At 40.1% G+C, this 11485-nt stretch overlaps 1 protein-coding gene across 1 annotated transcript in view; it reads right to left on the bottom strand.

The window, feature by feature from the left end:
• Window positions 1–3312: 3312 nt before the first annotated feature.
• prss12 (serine protease 12) overlaps window positions 3313–11485 on the bottom strand; it is a 39589-nt gene continuing 31416 nt past the window's right edge. Inside the window, exons 12-13 of the mRNA XM_037674326.1 lie at window positions 6159–6454; window positions 3313–3656 (exon numbers count right to left, since the gene is read on the bottom strand). Of these exons, the coding sequence (XP_037530254.1) occupies window positions 3313–3656; window positions 6159–6454 (640 nt within the window). The remainder of the gene's footprint in view (window positions 3657–6158; window positions 6455–11485) is intronic.

Genomic DNA, 11485 nt, shown 5'->3' with positions numbered 1-11485 from the left:
ACATCAGGAAGAAGGAACAGCTGGAGAAATACCAGGAGCTGACAGAAGAACTTCAGAAGCTGTGGAGAGTCAAAGCTTCAGTAGACCCAGTGATCACTAGAGCACTCGGTGCTGTGACCCCCAAACTGGAAGAGTGGCTCCAACAGATCCCAGGAACAACCTCAGATATCGCTGTCCTGAAGACCCCAGTCCTTGGAACAGCTGAGATACTGAACAGAACCCAGGCCTCTGGTAGAGGACCTGAGCCTGAACACATAGGAAGTCAGTGAGAATAAATATTTTCCAATTATCTGTTTATGTGAAAAATCATTACAGTAACCCTGAACACAGATAATTACACTTCATGGTTTATTTATATTTAAAACTTGTTTGAAATATGTCCCATTATTAAAAGTTTATCTGACAAAACAGCCTAAAAACACATGTGTATTGTGTACACAATAACACAAACATCTAACAGTGAAGTCATGTGAGTATTTAACACTTGTGCTTTGATGTACATCATGTTTTCTCATCAAATGAGCGGTCATCATTTGTTTGTGTTAAATTTGGAGGAAATACTAGCCTAAAACATGAGCTCCTATAAAAGATTATTGTTTTTTTTTTTCTTAACCATATTCATGAAGCTTTTGTCTTACATTGAAATGTGTAAATTAAACCTTTGACTTCTTAAAACTGAAGGACATAAACTGATGACAAAAAAGTCAAAAGCAAAAAATATATATAAATATATGCCATCTAAACTCTTGCTACACTTATTGTATTGTGATTTAGGGAATTCATTTAAAACCTACACTGGAATCACTTTGTAAAGATTTTTAATCACGTTTGCACAAGAAAACATTAAAAGCGTTGAAAAGTTGCGGTTTAATCGTTAATATTCACCATCAAACTTTAAATCCTAAAATGTAGTTTACAATAAAACCACAAGAGGGCGCCCTCAGACTGACAGCCTGAGACAGAAACTTTCTATCAAGTTTAACCTGCACTCACAACAAAAGGACAATGTTTGTGTTTTTTATGTTTTGATTTATTAGCCAATCTGTTTACATGTTGATCTCTCCCCACTTTCTCTTTGGATTCAAGAACGTCAAGTTTTAATTTGTCAATTTTTTTCTAAAAGTTTATTAATGAAACTAGTTGTGCTAAAAAATGAAAAATAATAAAAGTTTGTGTTCCACATCCAAAGTGTGACAGTTCAGGGACCTTAGTTGTTGTTGTGGAACATGAACGACTTCCAGGCCACGCCTGCACTTTTAGACTTTAAACATAAAACTGTACCAGTTTACAGCTCCCTTTAATAGAGGGCTAATAAATAGCTTATAAATGCATTATTAATTAGTCTATAAACACTTTATAAATCATTAATAACAGCTTATTATGCATTAATTAAGGGTGACAGAGACAAAACTGACCAGTTTCTTGCCAAATAGTGAACCAAATGTGTTCACCTCTATATTTCACCTAGAGTTGTTATATTAAACATTTCAGACTAAGTTACTACCTTGTAAGAACAACAAGCATTTGTAAACCTATTTTTTTAGCATATAATATTGTACTTTATCTCTACATTATAAGTATCTACAACTAATATTATATCCTAAAAAAAAAAGGTTCACAAATGCTTATTGTTCTTAAAAGGTAGTAACTTAGTCTGAAATGTTTAATATAACAACTCTAGGTGAAATATAGAGGTGAACAAATTTGGCAAGAAACTGGTCAGTTTTCTCTCTGTCACCCTTAATTAATGCATAATAAACAATTAGTAATGATTTGTAAAGTGTTTATAGAGGAATTAATAACATATTTATAAACTATTTATTAGCATCTATAAGGGGAGCCTTATTGTAAAGTGGTACCCAAGACAGTGTTACTGCAGCCATTTTCATCCACGTTTGACTCGAGCGTGTCAACTCGAGGTAACTACAGGTCAGAACTGCAGTAATCGTTCATGTGATCATTAATAACACATTAAGACACGAGAGGAGAGGGAGGGCGAGTTTAAGAACAAATTTCCATTGTTGTAATGAACCGCCAATTAATTCTAAGTGATGATTAAACCCAAGAAACACCGGACCATGCATGTGCTGGGTAAAATGTGCACATTTTCTTTCCATCAGTTTTAGTTTCTTAGCACTTCTTAGTATACTCCTCATTCTCCGTTTGAAGTGACAACAGCTCAGGAGCTGGTTGCCCTTCCTGTCCACCCTCGGCAACATTCCAGTGACACGGTGTGTGACATCAAGGTGCTCCCTTCGACAGGTTCCTGTCAGAAAACATACCTGAAAGGCCCGGTCACTGCTGCAGCTGCCACCGACAAAGATTTATGACAGAAGTGTGACAGCCATTTAGAAATCTCACAGGCAATTATCGGCATGTGTTTACATAAACAGCTTCGGGGCTTGATGACGTGTCCAGAATAAAGGCGAGACAAAGTCTGGATTCTTACAAAATGTGGTTTTATGGGGAAATGTTTGAATACATCACAACGCAACTCCAAGTAAACAACACATTAGAACAATGTAAAGTGTCTACGTTGCCCCTCTGATTCAGAAAAAAGACAACACCGTAATACTAAGCAAGTACAAAGTTTGGACAAAATAACACTTTGAAATATTTTGTGCTTTGATTGTGAAACACGTTTTTTTTTTTGTAAACATTCCTCAGCACAAAGTCAAGCTCCATGCACCAATTATTGGATTTATCGTATAAAAGCCTGAGCAATAGTAAGACCTGAAACATGTTTTTGCAAAGATTAAAACAAAATATATATATATATATAAAAAGAAATTAAAAAATGAGGTTTTATATTTTACTTTGGCAAAAAAAAAAAACAATACGACCACAAGACTTAACGCAGAAGCACCGAATATCTTGCAGCTAAAGTACCAAAACTGAGGATTGTAGTGCAAGTATGCAAATTCATGACATGCTATGGCTAATATGAGTGCATGCATGTGCAGTCTGCACCCTGACTGGTCCCTTTCCCAACATACAACGTTTATATAATAAATTACAATGAGTATTCAAAAAAATCAAGCACAACAAAACATTAATTTAAACATAAAACAGTTTCAAAGGTTGTGTCATTTGCAATGTTACGACACAGTTATGTCACTTTTGTGTGTTTAACACTTTATTCTTCTAACGTCCAAGATTACAAATCAAACTAAATATAAGGGGAGTGGAAATCAGCATTGTCCTCTTACCTTTTAGTTTTTTTAAAACTCAGCTTCCCACTTCAGTCCTTGTTCAGGCGATAACGCCGTGACATCAGATCATCTGACCCGTCACTTGTTGAGAGCCGCTCCTTCAGATTGACAGGTCGGCTCCTCGTTGCCTCTTCTCATCACGCCCGGTTACTTTGCGTATCCAGGAGCTGAAAGCAGACACTTTGGTGTAAACACCCGGGGACTGCTGTGTCCTGCAGGCGTGACCCCAGGATGTGACCCCGTAAACCACCCAGCCCCCGCCGGGACGCTCACACATCAACGGGCCTCCACTGTCACCACGGCAACTGTCCACGTGCCTGTCTGACTGGATGCTGCCGGCGCAGAGCATGCGGCTGGTGAAGGCGCTGTGGAAATACTGCTGGCAGCGCCGGCGTGGCAGAAGGGACAGAGCGGCCTGCTGCAGGGTTTTTGAGTACGAGCGCCCTGAGAAGAGAGCAATTATGAAAAGTTCAAGAGTTTATTTCATCTGGACGTGTAAAGTAAAAAACTACTGAAACTGATTTCTGCTGTCGTTTAGATCAGAGGTTCTCAAACTTTTTGGGTTCAGGGACCTCTCATAACCCTCATGTTTATTAAATAATTTTCTTTAATTTGTCTCTTTAATGCAATGGAAATATTTGTGTAACATAAATACTTAAGACCTGTTCTTTAATAGTGTTTATACAATTTTTATACTTTTAAACATGGAGTATTTTTCATTCAAGACACACTTCATCCATCATCTTTTACCCGCTTATTCCATTTTGGGTCACGGGGGTCGCCGGTGTCCATGTCCAGCAATCACTGTGTGAGGGGCGGGGTACACCCTGGACAGGTCTCCAGTCCATCACAGGGACACATAGAGACAAACGAGACAAACAATCATTCACTCTCTCACTCACACCTAGGGACAATTTAGTCACCAGTCAGTCTAACATGCATGTTTTTGGTCTGTGGAAGGAAACTGGAGTACCTGGAGAAAACCCACGCATGCACGGAGAGAACATGCAATCTCCACCCAGAAAGGCTCACGGACCGGGATTTGAACCGGCGACCTCTCGCTGAGAGGCAGCAGCTCTACTAGTAGCACCACTGTGCTGCCAAGACACACTTAATTAACAAATTTTTAATTTCAACTTCCAAAAATTGCAGTTTTGAGAAAATGAACAGCATCAAAAACCTCTTTAAAACTTCACCTATTCACAAAATGAACATAATAAACGTGTCGTCACTTCTTTAAATTATTACAGAAAACTCTTTACATAAAATTGAACAGAATCATAGCAGCAGGAGTCAGACCAAGTAACGGGGTTTAATTTGTAAACTGATCCATCCTGGAAAGCAAATAGTGTGTGTGCTGGTGGGGGGGCTGGGGGTCCTCCCCCATAAACTTCTAAATAAAGTAGATGTGATTTCCTGCATTTTTGGTGCATTTTAATGGTTGTTAAACATCTATGTGCATGTATTTTTTTGCGGACCCCCAAGCACCAGCTCACAGACCCCTGGGGGTCTGGGGACCCCATTTTGAGAACCACTGGTTTAGAAGATCTCCATCTGTTTGTATTTTAAGACTTGGGAGGATATATTGTACAGAAATTGTTCATTTATATAAAATTTCCGACTATGTCTGCTAGGTGACTTATATTAAATATGTAATAACTTATTAAATCGTTTAAAAAAAATAATCAAGGAGCATTTTTCAATCTTCCATCCATCCTCTTGTTCTGGACTCAGGTCTCGGGGCAACAGCTTGATCAAGAGGTCCAGATATCACTCTCCACAGCCACCTCTTCCAGCTCTTCTGGGAGGACTCCAAGGTGTTCCCAGTCCAGCTGAGGGATGTAGTCCCTCCAGCGTGTCCTGGGTCTTCTCCTAGTCAGACAAGTCTGGAGTCCAGGGTCCATCTTTACCAGATGTCCGAACCTCCTCAACTGCACCTCTGGATATGGAGGAGCAGCGGTTCTTCGCCGAGTCTCTCCTGGAGAACTGAACTTCTCACCCTATTTCTGAGAGAGAGAGTCCATCTACCCTGCAGAGGAAACTCTATGCTTATTTTTTGCAGGCCCTGCTTGCTAAAATAGACCAAATGCTAGCATGCTAAAGCACGTTAGCAGACTCTCTGATCTCATAGCACCACCTCACTTGTGTAGTTTGTCACTCTGAACCAAACGGTACACCTAAAGGTTTTTTTTTAAAGAGTAACTTTCACTTTCTTTGAAATACTTGACGTCAGCCATTTTAACCACCACAGACACTAATCTTAGTGACCACATAGTGTCAAAAACCATCCATGACAGCTTCGAGGGGTGTGTGTGTGTGTGGGGGGGGGGGGGTGTGCCTGCATGTGTGATATGGGAGGCAGCTAGCCAAACACAAACAGCTGTACACAGCAGACGTGCAGCCTCGAGTCAGATAGATGTTGTTCAACATCACAGACTTTAAATAGTCTGAGTGTGCCTGGCTTAACTAATGCAGGAAAACTACCCCCCCCCCCACACACACACACAAACACACACACTCACAGAATTGTACTGGTTCTAAGAAGGTTTAAAAAAAACACTTCACAGCGAGTAGTTCGTGCTCTTGCATGGTGTGAGCGTGACTTCCTGCAGCCCTTCGTGAGCGAGCTGCTATGATTGATGACATCAGCAGTAATTTATAGATCACTAACAGATGTGTGAGCGTGTGTGTGTGTGTGTGTGTGTGTTGTGTGTATGTGTGCAGACTCAGATGGACGGGCAGACCCTGAAAATGAATTACACATTTTAAAAGAGCAGGATTAACTTTTAACCTGCGTTATAATTTTCACATGGCAGTTTTGGAAACGATGTGAATAGAAAATGTGCACCTTTTAATTATATGTTTCTATTATTATTATCATTTATGGGTGTTTTCTGAAAATGTGCCACAAGCTGTTCCCTAAGCTAACTATTTAAATCCACACACCTGTGTCCCCCCAGCCGGTGATGTGACAGTTGCTGGCTTGTTTGAGCACTCGCTCCTTCTTCACGGGCAGGCAGGCGGGGAGGACATGATGGCTGAAGGACACGCACTGTCCCGGCGCCTGGCCCACGGCCCCCAGAGACAGACGAACCAAGGCCAGGTCGTAGTTGTTGCTGTGGGAATGGTAGTTTGGATGGAGAACGATCTGATCAACACCGTACTCCTCTTCATGCTCCTCTGGGACCAGGGAGTGGTAGTCGCCCACCCTGACTTTGTACTGCTTGGTGCTGTTTCCATACCTGCAGGAATCAGACGAGGGAATGTTTGAACCCACAGATGATTCATAAATGCAAAGAAACTGTAGCACCGGCAGGGGTCAAGGGTCAGCTCCAAAGTGATTTTAAAGGTTACAAGACAAAGGACTGTGTCTGTCTGTTAGCAAACTGTGATTTAAAGCTATCTTGAAATGGATTTACTCCAAAAACAAAATCTGTTATCTGTAGACGTCTTTATGCAAGATTTATTAAAATGTCTCGTTCTTCATAAGACATTTAGCTATTTTTGATATTTTAGGTAAAAGACCCCCCCCCCACACACACACACACACACACACACACGCACACACGGGCAAAAACAAAAAAGCTTATTTTTTTTTAAGTCAGCAAGACAGAGAGAAGCAAGGTGAGCGCTGGTGAATAAGGGAAAGGAAGGAGGAGAAGAGGACTGAAGAAGAACTTTGGATTGAGCCGATTCTCAGTGTCAAGTTCCACGTAGTAGAAAGTTTCCAGAAAGATCATCTGACCAGAGAGTGCCAGCACATTTCTGGCAGAGCAGAAATGCTGCTGACAACATGTTAGATATGCAAACAAACACACACGTACACACACACGTGCACATGCGGTACAAAGCTAACAGTGGACATGGAGGAATAAGAGACGACCATTCATGAGCTGAAAAGCAAACAGAGATCAAAGTGAACTTTTTATTGTCTGAATGTTTGTAAATCGTTCACTCCGTTGAGATCCGGTTTTCTTCTGTACGTTTTTTTGTCACGTACCTTACTCTGCAGTTTTTGTGTTATTTCAACAATTCATGTATCAAAATGTTCAGCTCAACACATTTCAGCTGTTACTTTTGGTATTTGTACAATTTGTACTTTTATAAATATTTAGCTTTGTTTTTCTCTGAAACTGAACGGAGCTCCCCTCACGTCCTTCAGCCTCTGTGCTGTTTACAACCTTTTACTGCTCACTTCAGCTTTTCTTCCGCTTTGGTTTTTTCCAACTATTTATCTGCTGATTTCAGCTTCCTTCAGCTCCTTCCAGCTTCTTTATGCCCATTTAAACTTTAATTAGCTATTTTCATTCTCTTTCACCTTCTTTTTGCTAAATTCAACTTTTTTTAATTGTATTTCAGCTACTTTTCCAGTATTTTCCTTACCTCATAAGAGTGGAGTCAGATGTGGGTGCTTCACCTATCCCACCCACATTTAAATTTTGTCGATCCAGGGAGTTGGACTAACGACCTTCCAATCACAGGCTCACCTTCTCTAATCTCTGCACCACCACTCCCCCAAATGTTCAATTATAAGATTGTATAATAAAACAATTTTTAATAATCGTAAAATATATTATTATTATTATTATTTTAAGGACACTGTTTACTCCTTGATCAAACAACAGTTTTGCATCTCACGGATAAAATTTGAAAATTTAATCCTGAACTTAACTGTCGGCTAAACCTGTCCTCTATATAAGCATTTAGAGTTTGTCTAACTCATGTGCATCGTTCATTACATGTGAATAATAACAATACACATGTTAGGTAATTTAGGTGGGTACAGAGCTTCTGAGCAACCCTAAGCATTTTCAGTAATTACCTCATATTAAATCTAATGACCTCTTATTAGTGTCGCACAAGAGCCAACTGGCACTGCTGCAGAAAGAACTGATATTACGCCTGATTAACTAAAAACAATGGATCAACTGGTCAAATAGCAATCATCCTGTAAAGAAAGTGAAATATGATGGTATGTGAGGTACCTTCTCAGTTATTACATAAACATAAAACTACAAACAAACCCTAATAATAAATTTGTCTTGAGGTGTGGCCACACCTTCATTTCAGACTTCTGGTGACTCTTGGAACAAAGACAACAATGCTGGTGTGCTGAAATCACCTGTGGCTTGTGACAACAGAAGAAATGAACAAACATTTGAGATTCAATTCAATTCAATTCAAAACTTATTTATATAGCACATTTAAAAACAACCACAGCTGACCAAAGTGCGTCACAAGAATACAACATCATAGATAAAATATGATAAAATATGATAAAATATGATAAACAAAATAAAATTGTTTAAAAGATGAAAGTATGATAAAATTTGCAGTAAAATACCAATAAAACAATAGTACTAATAAAAACCAAGACAGCTATTGCATATTTGCTGCAATTTCCCCAAAACTCGAGTCAATCAAGTACTAATTTGAGTGAAGTCCAGGGAGAACAGATGTGTTTTCATCTGGACTTAAACTGATCTACTGAGTGAGAGAGCTTCACAGACAGAGAGCGGCTGGTCCACAGTCTGGGTGCTGCCACAGAGAAGGCTCTGTCACCTCAAGTCTTCAATCTCGCTTTAGGGACAGTCAACAAGAGCTGCATCTCAGGGCTCTGGATGGAGTGTAGGGCTGCAGCAGCTCGCTTAGGTAAGATGGACCCACGGAGTTTAAACACTTAAAAACAATCAATAAAACTTTGAATTTCACCCGAAAAGCAACAGGGAGCCAGTGAAGGGAGTGTAAAACGTGGGTAATAGAGTTGCGCCTCCTTGTGTTTGTTAACAGACGGGCTGCAGAGTTTTGGATGCTCTGCAATCGCTGCAGGGATCTCTTGTCCAACCCTAAATACAAAGAATTACAATAATCCAAATACGATGTAATAAATGCGTGGATAGCCCTCTCTAGATCAGGCCGAGGAAGGTAAGATTTTATCTTTGCAAGGGTCCTCAGTTGGAAGAAACTGGTTTGATAACAGCACTAATATACTTATTAAATTTAAACAGAGGATCAACTATCACACCCAGGTTTTTCACAAACGGACGACAGAAGGAGGACAAAGGACCAACCACACTGTCATACCCAAGCAGTGGGTTGCATTGACTGAACACCAGAATCTCTGTTTTTTCCTTATTCAGGTTCAGAAAATGTGTTCTTAACCATGTCTGTATGTCCCTAAGACAATCCTGTAACATATGTACAGCAGACTGGCTGCCATTTGTAGTTACAAGTAGATATATCTGAATGCCATCTGCAAAGCAATGAAAAGTGACTTTGTACTTTTTAAAGATTAAACCCAGAGGCAGAAAGTATAAGGTAAAAAGAACAGGTGCTAATACCGACCCCTGGGGCACCCCATATTTCAGAGGAGACACTGAGGAGGAATACAGACCTACAGTAGATTTACAGAAAAACTCCTATTTGAGAGATAGGATCGAAACCAGCTTAAAGCTGTACCATGAATCCCAACAAGTGACTCTAGATGGATCAAATGGATGCTGTGGTCCACAGTGGCAAAGGCAGCAGACAAATCTAAAAGTAAGAGAACTGATGATTTTCCTGCATCAACAGTTAAAAGAAGGTCATTAAAAACTTTTAAAAGGACATCCTGATGCATGCTCAATAATCCAGGTAGAAAAATCTAAAAAAGTTAAATCTGGTCCTCTGGACATTCAAAAAAACAAAAAAAACAAAGCAAAACAACAAAAAAATGTAGAAACGTTTCGTCTCTCATCCGAGAGATTTCCTCACTCTTAAGACTTCCTTTTAAAAGGACAGTTTCAGTGCTGTGCCATATTTTAAAACCAGACTTGAAACCTTCTGGTTCCCCCTTTGATGTGGTCCACCCTCGACTACTAAAGGAGGTTTTTCCTACTCTAGGTCCGTCCATTCTTGCTATTGTGAATAGCAGTTTATCCACTGGCGTGGTGCCAAAATCCTTTAAACACGCTGCTGTTCAACCTCATCCATCACAGGGACACATAGAGACAAACGAGACAAACAACCATTCACTCTCTCACTCACACCTAGGGACAATTTAGAGTTACCAATCAGCCTAACGTTGTTAAAGCCTAATTAGCCTAATGTTTTTGGTCTGTGGGAGGAAACCGGAGTACCCGGAGAAAACCCACGCATGCACGGAGAGAACATGCAAACTCCACCCAGAAAGTCCCCTGGACCGGGGTTTGATGGAAACCATGACCTCCAGCTGGAGAGGAAGATGCAGCGCGCAGAGCTTTAAGCTTCACCAGCTGACCAGCACCTTTTCCCCGGCGTCTGAAGCGATGTCTCCGGGCATGGAGGTGAGGAGCGCAGTGGAGGTAAACTGGCACGTCCACCAGCAGGGGGGGAGGGGGGGGGTCCAGATGTACGCTGATAATGGTCCAAATAAGTGACATCAGTGACAGAAAAACAAAGATCCAGAAGCTGTTGTCTGTCATACATTAGGAGTGAATTTATGCCACAGATAAAAAAACAAACAAAACAAAAATAATCCGAACACCATCAGCAGAGGTGGATTGCAAGCTATGTACACGGGCACCATCTTACCAGAAAACACATCATGCATGTAGAACTTCTGTACATCAGTTAAAAATCTTCTCGTGTCCTCGAGTGTTGTCCTTTGAGGAAGTAATAAATGAATACAGGATATTTTTTATCCAAATATAATAACATAATAACATTTTAATACAGCACTGGTAAAGTTCACTGAACTACAGTCATTCTAAGATCATACGGTCAGTTACATGTTTCTGAGATCATCTGGCAGGAGTGGCCATCTTGAATTAGGTTGGCTCTAATAAATTGTAGAGATGCATCCAATGATCATTTCTTGAACATTTCATTCAGTCAGTTCAGCAGTTCATGAGACATTTTGCTGACAGACAGAAATGTTGACTACAAACATCCGTTAGCGCTCACATTACATGTTGGGGATCATTCTCAGCTACTTCTACACTACTTTTTACTTTAATATTTGTCAGACTGGCTGCGATATACTGTATGTTCCACCGTATACATCGCACCGCCCTATAAGTCGCATCAGTCAAAATATGTCTAATAAAGTGGAAAAATCCATAAATTTGTCACTTCACCGTATACGTCACATCTATTGTGTGCTACCAGAAAAATCCATAAATTTGTTGCTTCACCATAAACGTCACATCTATTGTGTGCTACCAGAAAAATCCATAAATTTGTCGCTTCACCATAAACGTCGCATCTATTGTGTGCTACCAGAAAAATCCATAAATTTGTCGCTTCACCATAAA

Source organism: Nematolebias whitei, chromosome 3 (assembly GCF_014905685.2).
Source record: "Nematolebias whitei isolate Nwh7 chromosome 3, NemWhi1, whole genome shotgun sequence".
Lineage (NCBI taxonomy): Eukaryota > Metazoa > Chordata > Actinopteri > Cyprinodontiformes > Rivulidae > Nematolebias > Nematolebias whitei.
This window is presented reverse-complemented; position numbering and strand designations above follow the sequence as displayed.